Genomic DNA, 17,275 nt, shown 5'->3' on the forward strand with positions numbered 1-17,275 from the left:
GGAACTAGCCTCCAGAAGAAAAAAAAGGCAGTGGGATTATTTGTGATGGAAAGAGACTCCAGATATGGCATGCCAGGAACACTGATTCTCAGGTGGGTGGAAAGCATTAGCATTTTACCCATATTCCTCATCAGCTTCCTGAGGATAATTAGATTGCACTTCCATTTGCACTTTATTCATTATTACTTAAAATGTCTTTCCCAACAATCTCTCTCTTTAACTGCAGAGACAGGCTCATAGCAGGTTGCCAAGAAAGTAGATGGTCAATGCCAGGGCCCAGGAGGGTTGTGACCAGTCCTGGAGGCCCCAGGCTGTGCTTCGACCTATAATGAGACAGAGAATGGAAAGAATATCACAGCTCTGCTCCACAGGAGCCATTGATACTTGGAAACTATCTGCCTGTAGATCCCTTCACTCCAGGACCTCCCTGAAGGGTTCTGTGAGCCAACCAGTACCAAGTTAGGGTTCAGATTCTGGGTCAGGGGTTGGTGGGTCAAGCTGTGCAGTTGGGAACTCACCCTGCTGTTCTGGGGTCTCCTTCCCCTCATACTGGGCCCATGCAACTGCTCGTCGCTGCTCAGGACTCAGAAAGGCCATTTGCTCAGGAGTGACAGCCACAGCCTGAACACTGGTGAGACTAGATAGCTGGGTGGGGCTGAACACCACCTAGGGGTGGAAGCAAGAATCAGGACATCCACTGTAGCCCTTGTTGGGCCCTGGCTCTCTTGTGGTCACCCCAGACCCCACTCCATCAATACTTACAGCAAATTTCGGAGGAGGGATGACAGAAATGGCCAGAGGGGTAAGGCCCTGGATCTGTCTTCCCAGCAGTGCTGAAAGAGCCAGGTCTGGGATTCCAGCTGTTGAAGCAAGTGGGATGGGCATGCAAATGTTATCTTATACTGGCCTTCTCCAGATAATCCCAAGGTATCCTACCATAGACCTTCCCCAACACATCTCCAACCTCTTACCTAAATGCCTTCTCAGACTCCCACCTTAAGAACTCCAGAGCAGTCCTCCAACCAGTCCATCCATGGTATGGAAACCAACCCCTGACAACCAGCAGCAGCAGTGGCCCAGTCTCCCTACCTGCTATTGTACCAATTTCGGTGAAGATCTCAGGCCCCCAGTTACTGACTGGGCCAAAGCCACCAGGCAGCACAAGGAGCTGGGCCAGAACCTCCAGTTGCTCCTCAGAACACGGGAGATGCAGGTTGCCCAGGAAGAGAGCTGCTTGGCTGTGGAAGAGTGGGAAGGAAGGGAGAAGGATTCAGCCATGGTGATAAGGGTCCATGGTCATGAGTTGATGGTAGAAATGGCTTCAGGTGAGATCCCTTCCTCCATGGGACCACTCCTGCATGATCCTTCCCTCCCCAGTGAGCCCACATTTCCCTCAGCACCACCACCCACACCCTCCTCCACAGGTGACCTAAACTCCCAACTGCTGATATACTGCAGCTCCTCTGGCCGAAGTCCACAGAGCGTGTAACCCAGTGCAGTCAGGTGGAGGAAGTCCAGGTGGCTCACGTGCCGACCACTCTGCTTCAGGAAACTGGAGACCACAACCCGGAGCTGAGGTGGGGGTGGAGGCCACAGGATAAGGAGAGAAGTCATGGGGAAGTCATGGATGGGCAACTGCTTAGGGAAGGGACAAGTGCTACTGGATTTTTTATTATTAAGACCTGAAGATCTGGGCTTCCCTGGTGGCGCAGTGGTTAAGAATCTGCCTGCCAATGCAGGGGACACGGGTTTGAGCCCTGGACCAGGAAGATCCAACATGCCGCGGAGCAACTAAGCCCGTGCGCCACAACCACTGAGCCTGTGCTCTAAAGCCCACGTGCCACAACTACTGAGCCCTCGAGCCAAAACTACTGAAGCCCGCATGCTCCGCAGCAAGAGAAGCCACCGCAATGAGAAGCCCATGCAATGCAACCAAGAGTAGCTCCCGCTTGCCGCAGCCAGAGAAAGCCCACGCACAGCAATGAAGACCCAACGCAGCCAAAAATAAATAAATAAAATAAATAAATTTATTTAAAAATAAAAAGACCTGAAGATCCAATGGCCATGGGAAAGGTTGAGGATCCAAAAAAGAGAAGGATGGAAAAAAAGAAGGCCAAAGGGAAAGGAGGCAGAAGGAAGTATTATGTGTCCAGGGCCTCAGAGTGAATAAATCACAGAGTTCCTAAGGCTACTAGTATGGGGTATTAGGAAAAGATAGAAAGAATGGCCAGGCAGGATCACAGGAAAGAAATTCCTTGGGCTTTAGATGCCCTAGAGGCCTGTATCTGTGGGATGGGTGTTTGGAAGGTGGTAGAGAGGAGAGAAGATGTTACCTGGATGGAGCTCCAGCCATCTATCTGCCCCAGGGTGCTCAGCACACCCCAGTCAACCAGCCTCAGCTCCTGTAGTTCCCTCTCTCCTAGACCTATTAAGAGCCGACCCAGCTGCAGGATCTGCTCAGGACGGAATCCCCCAGGGGGACCCCACAACTAGAGAAAGAGAGGAAGAGTGTGAATGGAAAAAGCACTGGATTAAGAGTCAGAATGCTGGGTCTTAGTTTTGCCTATGACCTTAGCTGTGTAACTCTGGACAAATCACTTGCCTTCTCTGGGTCTTTAGTTTCTTCAACTGTAAAATGAGAGGACTGGATTAAGGTTCCTCTGACTCAGGTGTTATTAAAAGACTCTAGAGTCTCAGTAGTGAAGAATAGCAGACTCTAGTCCATGAGTTCTAAACTCTTACGTGCACCAGACTTGGGGTTTGGGGGTGGGCGGTGACTGTTAAGATGCAGATGCCCAGACCCCATCCTCAGAGATTCTTCTTCAGTGAGTCTAGCATGAGATCCTCGAATAAGCATTTAAAAAACCTGCTCCCTAGATGACTTTGATACACACTAAAGTTTGGTAACCACTTCTCTAGTCCCTCTACCCATTTCACTAGCTTCCTTCCCTCAGTATTCATCCCCTCTGACTTCCTACTCAGGATCCAAACCCTCTAATTCTTTTATCTCCTATGTCCCCCACCCCTCACCCAGCTATCCATTCCCTTGTGTTCCATATCACACCCAACCGGCTTCCTTATGTTATTCCACCTCCAACCCCAACTGGACTCTCCCATCACTAACTTGTTTTGCTTTGCCCATCGCTGCCCGTAGTTCCTCAGGCCCAAGTCCTGGGTCTCCTGCAAACAGTGCTAGGCAGTCTTCAAAGTCTAAAAGCTCCATCTCTGCGATCTGGGTTGCAGACCAGGCTGATGGGAATGTTCCCCGTACGTCTGCACAATTTGGCACAGGTTCTAAAGGGGGAAGGCAGGGCCAGGGTGTCAGTGTAGTACTAAAGTATGCCCAGAGAGATAGCTATAGATGGAATGACCCCCCCCCAACCTTTGAAGGACAGGGCAATATGGGCAGCATGGCTCAAGGGATTACTACAGTGTGAGATTTATAGGACTCGATATTAGAACAAGTGACTGGAGAGGATAAGTCCCTCATTGTATAGATGGAAGACCGACGGGGTTGCTCAAGGACTGAATGGCAGATCTAGATTGGAACCCAGGTCCCTAGCCCCATAGTGTCACCTTCCTCCATCCTAAGCGTCTTCCCAGGAGAGAGCTCCACGCTTAATCAAGCCTAGAGCTGAGTTAGCTGTTAACAGGGATAAGCGAGCAGGGAAAGGGGAGTCCTGGGCTAAAAATATAATGAGTTATAAATTCCCAGAGCTATAGAACCCTAGAACTAGAAGAGACCTTGAAGATCATCCCTCACACCTCTGTGCTTTATACGTTAGAAAACCCCAGCCTAGAGAGAAGTTATACAAATCTGCTTAAAGGGCACAAGTCTGACTGCATTGTTGGAAACTCTTTCCTGTACACCATGCTACATGTATGGGCATGTGGGGAGTTTCACCTGGGAGATCCTCCGCGGTGGGCCGCACAAACCCAGCTACCAGGGCTGCTTTCTTGGCAGTGAGCTGTGGCCCTGCACACAGCTGTCCAGCTCTGCTCTGCTCCCAGCTCTGCTGCTTTTCTAGGAGCCGCTCCAGGGTCTCTGGGCCCAAGGCCTCCTGGGTGAGAAGGTAGAAGGAGGGTGGGCAGAGCCGGGCAGGTCAGGGCCAGCTGCTACAGCTGTAATTCCAAAGTCCTGTCTCTTTTTAGCAGTCCCCGCCCCCCTGCTAAATTTGGGCTTCACACCCTTTGCCCTCAACTTCCTTGGTCTTAGCTCCCTGGAACCAGCTCCCCAGTCCCCTCTCTACTCTTACTCCCTCCCTTGTTCCTTCACCTCACCCTGGGGATCAAGGAAATAGCCTCGGGAGACAGAGTGAATACTAGGCGTCCTGCTTGCTCGACTTCATCCTGGCTCCATAACTCTGGTTTCCTGAGGGACAGAAAGAAGATCAGGGATTGGGATGCTGAGTGAACTGTGAGAAGGAAGAGGAAAGACATGCTGGGACTGGGGACTCAGGGCTCCAAGGACCTCAAGCATATTGAATGGGCTGCCACTGATAAGGGTGGTTGAGAGGGTGGGTGAAGAATGAGTTAGAATCTGAAGTTCCCGGAGGTCCGTACCCAAGAACAGGCTCCTGCAACAGCAGCCATCCCAGCTCTGTGGCAAATGGCTCTCCTAGGCAGATGCCCTGCAGCTGACTGAGATGGGCCAGCAGGATCTGTAGGGGGATCCGTCGTGTGCTCTCTATCCCCAGGAATCCAACCAAGGGACCCAATGTCTCCAGCACTTCCCTTGACACTGTTGTCTCCTTTGGAGCCTGGAGAGGGGCATCAGGCCTTGGGACAATGCACTGCTGTCTCAAAGGACCAGTCTCTTTGATAAAGACACCAAGACCTTTGACCTTGCCTCCCTCCAGCTCCCAACCCAAGACCCTATGAAGTTCATTGTCATTGTGCACTTTTCTAAACAATGAGCCCAAATAGGAGCAGGCAGGAAGACTGGGAGGTGGAATCCAAGGAATTCTTATACTCCAAGGGATATATGGACAAGAAACATGAAGCAGACTATCAAGGAATGGAACACAGAGGTAGATCTAGGGGCTAAGGCCTTGTAGACAAAAACCTGTTTGGCAGCAAAAGTTCAGGTCTGGGCCTAGAAGACAGAGAGCATTGTCTGAGTGGTAAGAATGGCCCAGGCTACAGTTCTGAGTCTGATGGTGTGGACTCTTACCAAGTTTTCTAGTGCCCTTTCTGCCAGGGCTGCCCGGTGGAGTGGGGTCAGTTCCAGCAGCTGCTCTGGAGTGCCTCGTACCAGCTCCACCACCAACATAATGGATTCACTGGACAGTCTGTCCATCAACCGGATCCTATAGCAGTTTGACAGTGGGGGGACTCAGAATTGAGCCAAGTTGAGAAGGGACCACAGAATGCCACATTGCCCAGACAAGAGGCAACACTAGACCAAACCCTGTGGCCCTGGAAAGGAAGCCCCAGATCCAGTTCCCACCACAGTGCTTGCAGGGAGAGAACAAAGGGAGTGACATATTTCCAGTCTTCTTGAGAAGTAACAAACAATCCTACCTCATCTAATGGAATCAAAAGCCCCAAATATTAAGTATCACTAAGTCCCCTCCCCCATTTTATTAAACACTGAGGTTCAAAGAGATCAAATGGTGGGGTCTTAATCTCAGTTCCTGTTTTCCACAGTACGACCCTTCCTCTACTTATTGTGAGAAGGTCCCCTCTCGTTCGTATAGCACTATACAATTGACAAAGTTCTTTTAGGCATTATCTCATTTGATTCTATGGCAAAACCTGGGGGTAAGAGAGGTATTTTCTCATCTCTCTTTCACAAATGAGGAACACAGGTCTTCCAACTCATGGTCCAGGATCTTTCACCTCATCCAGGTCTTTGGGATTCTAAATTATCTCCAAGAACCAATATATTTAAATAGATTTGAAAGGCATTTTTTAAAAAGCCATTTTGCCAAAAAATCAGAAGTGACACCATGTACTCTATCTAGGGTTGCCAAGTCTGGAACTGGAACAAGTAGTACAAAAGCCAAAATCTGTGGGAAGGTCTATAAAAATGTAAGGATGGAGTCACCTCCCAGAAAGACCAACACCAGCTTTTTCCTACTCTGACTTACAGTTCAGTTGGCAATGGGGTGAGCATGGGGGCAAAATGGGAAAAGAAGCCTGTGAGTGAGATACTCATAAACTCCTAGAGTATCTAGTTTAGGAGCCACCTTAGGTTCATCTAGTCTTCTCTCTCCTCATGCATACTTGAATTTGCTCTACAACATTCCTGCTATGGGGCCATCCAGACTAGGCTTGAATAGCTCCAGTGGCCAGGAACTCACTACCACAATTTTCCTCATATTGTGTAAAAATCTGATTTACATTCGCTGGTACTAGTCATGCCCAGTGGGGCCATTCAGAAACATGCCAATCTATTTTCTATTTGATAGCCCCTGGGGTATTTGAAGGTATTTATCACATGCTTCATACATTTTATCTTTACCTACTCCTCTGAACATATTAAGAACACAGTTCCCTAAGCAGACTACAGTCCTGTGGGGCAGAATTGAATCATTACCTTCCTCATTTTTTATTTTTATTTTTGGCCATGCCATGTGGCTTATGGGATCTCAGTTCCATGACCAGGGATTGAACCCGGGCCATGGCAGTGAAAGCCCGGAATCCTAACCACTAGGCCACCAGGGAACTTCTACCTCCCTCATTTTAAATATTCTACCTCTATTAATGTGGCCTAGGTTATAATAAGATTGCTTGGGGACTTCCCTGGTGGTCCAGTGGCTAAGACTCCATGCACCCAATACAGGGGGCCCAGGTTCAATCCCTGGTCAGGGAACTAGATCCCACATGCTGCAACTAAGAGTTTGCATGCCACAACTAAAGATTCCGCATGCTGCAACTAAAGATCCCCACACGCAGCAAATGAAGATCCCATGTGTTGCAACTAGGACCCAACGCAGCCGAATAAATATTAAATATATATATATATTGCTTGGCAGCTCACATCACAATGTTGCCACGCTCAGGTGTCCCATGCTGGGGCCTTGTTTGGGGAGCCAGTCAATACCTAGAGCAACTTTGTTTTTCGTTTTTAAAAAAATATTTACTTATTTAGGCTGCACCAGGTCTTAGATGCAGCACGTGGGATCTTCGTTGCGGCATGTGTGATCTTTAGTTGTGGCATGCGGTATCTTTGTTGCTGCATGCGGACTCAGTTGCGGTATGCGGACTTCTTAGTTGCAGCATGCGAACTCTTACTTGCGGCATGCATGCGGGATCTAGTTCCCCTACCAGGGATCGAACCTGGGACCCCTGCATTGGGAGCATGCAGTCTTACCCACTGGACCACCAGGAAAGTTCCCCTAGCACAACTTTGAAAAGAATCCTCTGATTTAGGCCGTAACTGATGTCAGGGAACCACCAGACAGAAAAACACCACCTCTAAGGTATTTCCTAAGGGCAGATCTTCTACCCTAGGTTGAGCCTTCTGAGAATCCAGTATCTCCAATTGTAGCCTTACGGTAAGTCCAGGAGTAGCTTGGTGTCCAGCCCACTCAGTTCTGGCCCCAGGGTTGCCAGTTCTGGCTCTGGCATTGTCATCCTTCTCTGTAGCTCTGCCCAGATACAGGTCCTCTGTAGGACAGGGTAGGGAAGCAGGTTTAGGACAGAGCTGAGCATAGAGGCTGGGTTCTATACCCAGCGTCCCCGCCTCCCTGCTCCCACTAATGCGCAAGCACCCCTCTCACCAGGCTCCCTCGAACCCCAGTGGACAGTTGATAGATCATGTGTACCACTTCAAGGAAGTCTGCCATCGAGTTGATCTGCTGCAGAAACTCACAGGACATGCCCCCTGCCAGAGTACCCAGAGCCCTGTAGATGTGTGAGTGGGTAGATGCTCATTCAACACGTGCCACAGCCTGTCTGCTCCTTGATATCAACATTCTCAACACAAGTACAGATGTTCATTTACGGTAATTTACAGTTTGAGAAATATCTTTCCATAGATATTCTCACTGGCTTCCCACAACATAATCACTGTTTATCAGAGAAGAAAATAAAGATTTACAGAGGTCAAATGACATTCCCAGCATCATTCTACTAGAAATGTGGTAAAGTGAGACTAGAGCCATGTCTTCAGAAGCCCATGGTTCTTTTACTGTGGGTGGAAGTAAGGTGATACTTAACTCCTGTTTATTCCTGCTTGGTCAGTGGCTCTGAAGGATTAATTAGCAAATGTCTACCAGAAGCTTACACTGGGCCCGACACTGTATTAAGTACCTTTTATGCCTTATCTCATTTAATCTTCACAACCTATAGGAAGGTACCATTTTATTTATTTATTTTTAAAATTTTTATTGGCGTATAGTTGACTTACAATGCTGTGGTAGTAAGAAGGTACCATTTTAATTCTTATTCTACAGAAGGAAAAATTGAAGCTTAGAGAGGCTAAATGACTTGCCCAAGATCACAAACAGGTGATGGGGCTAGGACCTGAACCCAATCAGGATAGATACTGTGCTATGGAAGGGCAGGAGGGTCAGGGGAGGAGGAGCCAGAAGAAGACCCCCAGGCTGAGGCTATGCATCATTGATCCTCATACCCCCACTCCTCCACATATCACATGGTGCCTGGCACATGGTAAGCACTCAAAAAATGTTAGTTGAATTAAACTCACAGCTCAACACAAGTTACTCACTGCAGATCCCTGAGGGTCAGGTTGGTGGCCACCTGCATCTTCTTCCAGAGAAACTGTGCCTACAGGAGAAAGAAAGAGGAGCCACTTCCCAGCAGAGATATTGCCCAAGGACCTATGATGCCTTGGACCCACTGCTGCCTCTCCACCCTGTGGGTCCCACCAGCCTCCTACTCTCCCAAATGCCCACTGCTGAGACAGAGAGAGAGAGAGACAGAAAATAGGCAATAGGGAGGAGGGAAAAAGAAAGAGCAAAGCAGGTCACATCATAAGGGATGCTAGGGATAATGTGCCGTATGTCTGAGGGATGGGTGAGGGAGGTGGAAAATAGTGAGAGAAGGGAGTTCTGGGGTAGTGGGAAGAATTACCTGCTGCTCAGACCAGGGCAGCTCCCGGTAATGCCTTCGGTTAGCCAGAAGAGCAGCAGAGTCCAGCTGTAGCAGCTTTAGTGGGAGCAGAGGCAGCAGGCAGTCTGGCCAGGTGGTGGGGATAGGCTGCCGGTGGGGTGGGTGTAGCAGTGTAGTGATAGGTGAAAGGGTCTGGACTCAGGCCTCAAAGAAGTAGGGGAACCATGGGGGCAGGAAGGGACCAAAACTAGGAGAAGGGTGGAATGGCATGTGCCACTCTAACAGGGCACACCCAAGAGCCTTCACATAAAAGACGGTTGTGGTCAAGTGTCACTGTTGATTAGGCACCTGATGGACTAAACTCCCTCAGTTTCTCAGAGCCTTGGTCCCTTTATCTGAAAACAGGATGACTGGCCTGGAAGATTTCTCAGACCCTTGTGGCTTTGACATTCTAGGATGTCATGCTGTCCTGCAACTGGCTCTGGGGAGAGCTACGAATGTCTTGGTGGGCGCAGAGCTAGCTTGGACTCTCGGGGCCACTGCAGGGAGAGAATGTGGGGCAGCACCAGCCATATGAAACAGCCCTGGGATGTGGAGAGGAGCTCAGTCAGGAGAAACCACACGTACCTGACCAGGGATACACACAGCTGCACTGGCACCTGTTGCACCCATGTTTTTAACTCCATCTTTCACCTGCACGAGAATTAGATGCGTGTATATGTGTGTGTGTGTGTGTGTGTGTGTAAAAGTGATGAGGTTTGAGGGGCCTTCCCTGGGCACAGGGAAGATGCCCTCCTCCCAACCAGAGCCCTCATCCCTGATTGGCCATCCTCCCTGCTGCTCTCATACCCGAAAGGTCTGCAGCAGTGCTGCAGTCTGGCAGGCTGAGAGGCGTGACAGTTCAGGGGCCAGGCAGGAACAGGCCCCAACCAGAACTCGCCTAGGGATGGCCTGGAATGTCTGGGAGCTGAGGCCTGGAAGCAGAGGGTGCAAGGAGCAGAGTTCCTCCAGGGACAGCTGGGGAGCAAGAGAGACAAGAGGCCTGAAGAAGCTGGGCCAGGTGGTAGGGAAGAGGACAATCACAGTACAGAAAGGCGGCAGGTATGAGGGGAGCTGAGAGGGAGCCAGGGAAAGGGGGGTGGACAGAGAGCTCTGGGGGATGTTGAGAAGTTGCTGCTACTCACGTCACGCCTAGGGAGGAGCCGTCCAAGCAGTAGGACAGCCTAAGGGAGGATGGGACAGGAAACAACAGCTCTCAGGTCCTGGCAGCCAGGTCCCAAGCAGGTCCCTAGGGCCCGCCCTCCAAAACTTCCAGCTCCCTCTCTACCACACCAGTGACCAGCCTGGCTCTGGGCTCTTCTTCATCTGAGGAATGGGGTTGAGGGAGTCCTCCTTGGGACAGAGGAAAAGGAGGCTTCAGGGGGCCCAATGGTATCCTTGAATGTAATTCTCTTGACTGAGGTTCCGTGGGTGGCAGATGGAAGCCAGGGAGTGAGATAGGCCCACCTGGGCAGGTGTGACACTGGTTCCTTGCAGTGCAGGAAGCATGGCTCTAAGCTGGGGCTCTGACAGCTCCTGCAGGAAGCGGAGGCCCAGCTGAGGGAAGAGAGGGGTCCAAACTCGAAGCTCCTGGGGGCTCAGCACAGTTCCTCCAGATGAGCGCAACACCCCCAGAAGTTCATATGCTACCTGTAACCAAAGAAGGTCTGGGACTAGAGAGAAAAGACAGGTGAACCTTAAGCCTCCTCTCTAATCCCACATCTGGATTTCCCAGGGCCTGGATAATGGCTTGGAACCAGGGATGGGAGAGGAGCAGATTGGGTTCAAGACATCAAAGGACAGACCAGATGGAGCAGGGTCCCGAAGGGGTGGTAACAGATAAGAATGGCCATGGAGTAAGGAAGTAAGGAATGAAGGTAGCCAAGGTGGGGCAAGGGCTGGCACCAACTGTGCTCAAGCTTGGTTGAGATGACTGGGCACATCCTCCACACAGACCACCCCCCACGGGAAGCCTGGAGTCTTGTAGGCCTGTGCCGAGGGGCTCACCCGTCCTTGTGGGCTGAGGGTCCCGTTGGCCGCACATTCCAGCAGCCCCCGTTCTACCGGCCCCATTGGATTGTTCAAGGGTACCAGGCTCTGCAGCTCCTCAGGGCTCAGGAAACAGGCGAGGGGCCCCAGCCTGAAGAGGGCACGAAGCTGGCCTTCACTGAGGCTGGTACTAAGGCGGGGACCATGTGGGTACATGGAGCAAGCACTCCGACCGCTAAACTAGGAAATATGGATGCCAGATACAGGCCTCTCTCCTGGAGCCCTACACCGCCAGGGGCCACTGCCTACTCTCTTGCCCCTTCCTTTCTAGGACCCCAACCCATCATGGCAGCTGTACCTACCTCTCCCCAGCTCTGGCCGTGATCACCGGTCCCACAACCACTCACCTGCGCACCTGCTCCTCTCCATCCTGGACACTCTGGTTCACCAGGCTGCGTAGCACATGCCGGGCGTGTCCTGGCCCAAGACCTGCCGCTGGCCAGATATCCTCCAGGGCCTGGATCTGAGATGGGGAAGGTCAGCTTGTGTTGGGGTCACTGTGGGACTAGGAGACATGCCACTGACTCCCAACCCACCTATCAGAAAACAGCCTAGTCAAATAAAGGATCGTCCACATACCTGATGAGGGCTGAGTTGCAGAAAGTTCTCCAGAGGCAGATGGGGGAGCAGGGGCAGCGCTGCCCATAGCAGCTCCTGGGGCCAGGCGGGTACTTCCCCAAACAGCTCAGGGGCCAGCAGTCGCCGTGCCAGAGCCTCCTTCTGTTCAGGCCTCATTTCAGGGCTGTAATTCCGGATGGCAGCCAGGCTAGGGAGAGTAATGGGTCTTAGCCCTTGGCCCTGTTCCCTGGCTCTGCACAGACCTGCTGTCACGGACAGGAAGGAGACTCCCCAGTTTTAATCGAAGGGGCTGCTCTAGGTGGGGGGGATTGGCCTGACCCTGACAGGGTCAGGAGGAGTGGTACAAGGTCCTTACACACTGTCATTGGCCAACAGGGATGGTGGGAAGCGCATCAGGTCGGAGACAGCCAAGAAGGGGATGAGTGGTGAGAGATCGATGAAGAGCTGGGAGGTGAGGCGCGGGTACCGCTGGAGCAGCAAGGCTGTCAAACGACCCAGGGCCTGCTCCTCAGATGGTGGCACCTGTGGGGGCACAGGAATGAATGCCGGCTCTGGGGATGCCCACTCTTCTGGCCATCTCCCCTGCTAAGTTCCTCCTTCTGCTAGAGCGAGCCCATTGCCTACCTGGTTCCAGGTGCTCTTGATTCCTAGATTTCCCCCGCCACCCTCGTTCCCTTCTCCCTCCGTGCCCACCTGCATCTGGGCCCAGGAACGGTGCATGAGCGTCAGGAAGCCCTGAGCAGCCTCGCTCTCCGCTGAAAGCACCAGCTGCTGGAGATTTTCTGGCGGCATGTGCAGGTATGCCTGGGAGTAGGAGGTCATGGTGGTTATGGCCTCACTGGGCAGGGACCTCAGGCCACCCGCATACTGCCCCCCCACCCCCCGCATCTGTTACCTGCACTAGAATCTGGAGGGCCCAAACACTCTTCTCCCTCTGGAGCAGATCCCACAGCACAGGCTGGAGGGGAGACAGACAAGATGCCAAGAGAGCTGTCTCCTCTGTCCCTCCTGCGGCTTCCCCAGGCACTCCAACTCCACTTGCTAGAATGCTTGTCCTTCATCCGAAGCTAGTATGTGTGTCTGCTCAGATGTTACACTCCTTTAGGTCAGGGACCATGTCTGCTATAGCCTTTCCCATGCCAGGGCCATAGTTGGCTCAGTAAATACTTGTAGATATGAACCAAATTATTACATTTCACTGGTCCCAGGACTCGAGAAAGTGGGCCCTAACATGGAGTAAGGAATCTTTATATTCCCTACAGAACCTAGCAAAGTGCCTTACAAGTAAGCAGAACTCAATGAATGAACTAAGGTATTCACATATTCCAGCCCCTTCACTCTACAGAGAAGAAACTGAAGCCCAGGAAAACCAAATTAAATTACTCACCTAAAACCACACTTGTGGCATAGTTGAACCTGAAACCCAACTCTTCTGATTTGCAATCACCCTGAATTTTTCTCATTTCTGCCTTATCTTCCTATATTTTGCCAGTTTCCAATTCTCACTCTCTAGGGACAGAATTAGAGCCCTCTAACTTGATCCCTTTCCTTTCCAGAGCAGAAAGGGGGAAAATCAAAAAGTCAGGAAGAATAATGAGATAACATTTATTATATATTGTTTTTATATCATATACTAGTGCTAAGGCCACAGCATGTGTTATCTGATGTAATCCTTACAGCCACCCTAAAAAGAGTGGCACCATTATTCTCCCCATTCGTTTGCAGATGACAAAAATATTGCTCAGAGAGGTTAAAAACTTGTCCAGGGTTGATCACAGAACTAAGATGTAAACCCAAGCCTGTATGACTCCAGAGCTGTGGGCTTAACCGCTGCACTACACTCCTGCCTCTCAGTAATATAGTAGAGAATTCCCATGGAGGCCCTTCCCTCTGTTCCAGGAGCTTTCACCTTGGCAGATCACTCACGCTGAAGCAGGCCAGCAGCTCCATCTTGCTTACACCAGAGCTGGAGCTGGCAGTGGGGTCAAAGTCCAGGGGGGTCGGCTGCTCCTCCTGTTCCAGGTACTCCCCGACTGTCCGCAGCACACTGCGCCGGCCCTCGGGGCGGAAGGCATCCCAGAAGGAGCAGTTGTCTGGGAGACTGGAGAGCATCAGGGCCTGACCCAGCATCCCCTGGGCCTCCTTCCCTCCGGCCCCTGGACCCAGGAGGAAGGTCAGCAGGCGCAGGAGATAGTGTAGGCGTGTGGGGTGCGCAGGGGCCGGCACAGAGGACTGACAGCGTGGCAGCTGGGACAGCATGCCAAGCAGGAAGGGGCCTGGGGCCAGGCAAAGTGGGGATGGTCCCAGTGGGGGCTGAGAGGGCAGAAGAGGGCCCAGTAACCCCTCCAAGAAGCAAGTATCATTGCCCCCACGACTTATCCTGCACTGGCCTGCTAGCCAAGGCCAGGAGGGCACCAGGGCCTCGTACATGGTGTCATTGGCACAGACCATCATCAGGAAGCTGCCCCCATCTGGGCAGCGTTCCCCACACGGTCCAATGTGGCAGGGTGGGGAGGCCGTGACATCTGGGGTGGGGCCCTGGCACACATGCTGAACCCAAGCCTGGTTGCTGGGGGGCACAGCCTGCAGACTCGCCTCCCTACACAGCCGCTCAGCCCACAGAGTCTCGTTCTCCAAGAAGCAGCCCCAGAAGATCTCTGGGGTGACGGGGACAGGGGGCAGGCCTTCAGGGCAGCTGGTAGGGGGTGGGAGCAAGCCCGCACAGAGCCGCTTTACCAAGCGGCGGTTGGGAAACGACAGGGTGGAAAAGGGGAGGTCGCTACAGATTGCCTCCAGGAACTCTTCGGGAAACTGGTCGTGGCAGGCCTGGAGCCAGCCTTGGGCACCTGGTGCCCATGAGACTGCATACCACACAGCTGTCTGACAGATGGCAGCAGTGCTGGGAGGGGGCTGCGGGGAGACAGGCTTAATGTGCTGGCAGATCACGTAGAGGGTGAAGTTGGAAATGCTGTAGGGCGGTGCTGGGCCTGCGGAGTTCTCGCAGAGGGCCTCCACAGAGATGGCCCGCCGCTGGCGAGGGCTGATGTGGGCTGAGGGCTGGGAAGTCCTGGGCAGAGGCACAGCTGTGCTCAGGCATTGGAGGAGCGCGGGGGGTGGAGGTGGCGATCCAGACAGAAAGCCCAATGCCCGCACATCCCAGGAGAGATTGTGCCGGATGCCCCTGGATGCAGAGGGAGGAGCAGGTGAGCATCTGATCAGTTTACATGTCCTCAGGTTGAGACTTCTGGCCCCGGCCCAGAGCCCTGCAGGGAGGGTGGCAAGCACAGGCTTTTCCAAAAGTGAGGTCACTGGGAGTACTGGTGTTACTGGTTTAAATGTTGGAATGGGGGGAAAGGGGAGAGAGATCTGTCCCGCCAAGGCACAAAAATCACCTAGGAGCAGTTAGAGTCCCTTCTGTCCACCTGGCCCCCTTCTTTCTCCTTTCTGCATACGCTTTTAGGCAGCTTAAACACAACCCTTGGTTGGCCACAGATCAGGAAATCTGCCCAGCAACTGAATATGTCCGCCTGTGCTCTGGCACTGTTGTACTGAAACAGTAAGGAGTGGAGGAAGCAATCCCGTCCTTTCTTTCCATACCCCATCTTTATTAGTTAACATTTATCAAGCACCATGTGCAAGGCACAGTTCTAAGTGGTTTACACATACAGTATCAACTCATTTAATCCCTTGCAAAAACTCTGAGGTAGTTAATATTATCCATATTTCCCAAGTGGGGAAACTGAGGCATAGAATGAGGCTATAACCTGCCCAAGGTCACATGGCTAGGAAGAGGTAGAGCTGGGACACCAACCTCGATAGTCACACTCAAAAACCTGTAAACTACACCCCTCCCATCAGTTTCCTCTTCCACTCTGGAGGCTGATGACGTCCCACACCCAATCCCTCAGAACTCCTCTCCTGTTACTTACCACAAGAGCAGCTGCTGAAGATTGCCTAGGAGGGAAAGAGTAAGGAAGAGAACTACCCCAGTCTCACCCTTCCTTGCCCTGCCACAGCCCAGCCCCAGACCCAGCAGCACTCACCTCCCTGGCACTGCCCATTGACATCAGGCTCTGGTTGCCCCAGAATGGAAAAGACCTCATCCTGCAGGGAGTCAGTGACTCGGAGCAGCCCCTCCTGGAAGGTAGCATAGAGGGGGGCCCCCACTGTGCGCAGCAGACCTCCCCAAAGAGCCTCCTCAGAGCCCAGCTCCCCCACTGGGGTGAGCAAAGCCAACAGACCCTGCAAAAGGTGGAGGGCTGGCTCCCTCCCATCGAGGCCTGTGGCATTGGCGAAGTCCACGCCGGGCTGCACCTGCACCAGGGCCTGCCAGCGTGTGCCCTCTAACAACAGCAGCAGAGAAGGCAACCAGTCAGCTGCCAGAACGCAGTCAGAGGGCCCATCACGAGTGCATGGGGGCCGGGTAGGGCTAGGGGGTCCCCCGGGAACTAAGGCTCCCAGCAGCACCTCTGCAAGTCCACTCAGCACACCTGCCTGGTGCCCCAGGAAGTCCCGGGGGGTCTGCTCATGTCCCAGCAGTGCCAGCACATCCCCCAGCAGCCCCAGCATTGGCTCCCAGTCTGGGCTGCCTCTCAGCGTCACTAAGAAATCATGGAGCCGGAGGGCAGGGGGCTGGAGAGGTGGGGGCTCTCCCACCGGTCCCTCCCCCATTCTCCCAGGCTCAAAGGAAGAAGAAATGTTGGCCAGGAATGCAGAGAACCGTGAGCGGCTGAGGGACCCCTGTGGAGCCTGGTCCAGAACGGAGAGCAAAGACTTCAGGAGGGAGAGACCAGGGTCCAGGGACTGAGGCCCAGTAGGGGCCAGAGTCACTGTAAGAAGAGAAACCAGAGATCACTGAAGGGGAAAAGCCTGGAACCCAAATTCAGCCCTGCCCTGGAGCCCAGTCCCTGCCTAGATATAAAGATGAGGTGAAAAAGATGGTGAGCTGAGTCCCTTTCAACAACCTACAGTAAGTCTTGGCCTGATTTCTTAACCCTCATTTTCTCCCTTAGCTCCAGTCTCTGCCCCTCTTCCTTGCCCCTTTATTTTTTCTCGAACCAGTTAATCTCTGCATTCTTAAGTCTCTTTCCAGCAACCATCCCCTTCATCCCCAGCCCAGCTCACTGTTCCTCTCACCTCCACAGGATAGCAGCAGCACCAGGGCCCAGAGGCTCAGAGCCATGTTTCCAGGTAAGCGCTGGTACTAGAGGTGAGTTCTGGTTATTCTCACCTTGTGTGGGATAGCCAGGTGAGGGCAGGGCACTGCAGGCAGCCTGAGTCTCCACTGACACTGTAGTGTGGTCTTTCAGGAAACAATATCCGTAACCTGACAGCAGGTTTGTCACCTGAGCCACTGAATACCTGATCCTTTGGCTTTGGAGAAGGGTGTGCCTGTCAGAGGGACCAATGATAGGGGATCCCAGGGGGCCCTCAGAGGAACCCAAGGATATAACTTCAGTGAGGAGCCAGGATGCAGATAGGAGTAGGCAGACATAGAGATGGAGCAGTTCTGGAGATCAGGAGTGTAATCTGGGAGGGTCTGCAGAAATATAAGAAATATATATAAATAATATTAAATAAACAACAA

The 17,275-nt window shown here is 52.4% G+C and overlaps 1 protein-coding gene across 1 annotated transcript; it reads right to left on the minus strand.

Annotated features, from left to right (window-relative positions):
• Positions 1–234: 234 nt before the first annotated feature.
• Positions 235–16,870, minus strand: STRC (stereocilin). The gene is made up of 29 exons (XM_065872192.1): positions 16,825–16,870; positions 15,732–16,517; positions 15,618–15,642; positions 13,615–14,869; positions 12,584–12,646; positions 12,382–12,492; positions 12,044–12,210; positions 11,689–11,875; positions 11,457–11,572; positions 11,068–11,200; positions 10,528–10,710; positions 10,206–10,244; positions 9,871–10,038; positions 9,649–9,714; positions 9,043–9,168; positions 8,678–8,736; positions 7,728–7,851; positions 7,502–7,614; positions 5,174–5,309; positions 4,564–4,760; positions 4,282–4,372; positions 3,905–4,061; positions 3,125–3,294; positions 2,334–2,489; positions 1,430–1,572; positions 1,090–1,238; positions 763–860; positions 519–666; positions 235–323 (listed from the first exon to the last, which is right to left on the minus strand). Exons 1-29 carry the CDS (start codon positions 16,868–16,870, stop codon positions 235–237), a joined length of 5,301 nt encoding a protein of 1,766 aa, XP_065728264.1.
• Positions 16,871–17,275: the final 405 nt, after the last annotated feature.

Source organism: Phocoena phocoena, chromosome 2 (genome assembly GCF_963924675.1).
Source record: "Phocoena phocoena chromosome 2, mPhoPho1.1, whole genome shotgun sequence".
In the NCBI taxonomy this organism is placed as follows: domain Eukaryota; kingdom Metazoa; phylum Chordata; class Mammalia; order Artiodactyla; family Phocoenidae; genus Phocoena; species Phocoena phocoena.

Coding starts and splice junctions, on each gene's coding strand:
- STRC (XM_065872192.1), bottom strand. CDS start 16,870: ATGGCTCTGAGCCTCTGGGCCCTGGTGCTGCTGCTATCCTGTGGAG. Junction 12,211..12,381: donor GTTCCTGGGCCCAGATGCAG/GTGGGCACGGAG, acceptor GTGCCCCCACAG/GTGCCACCATCTGAGGAGCA. Junction 5,310..7,501: donor AAGCTACTCCTGGACTTACC/GTAAGGCTACAA, acceptor AAACTGCTATAG/GATCCGGTTGATGGACAGAC.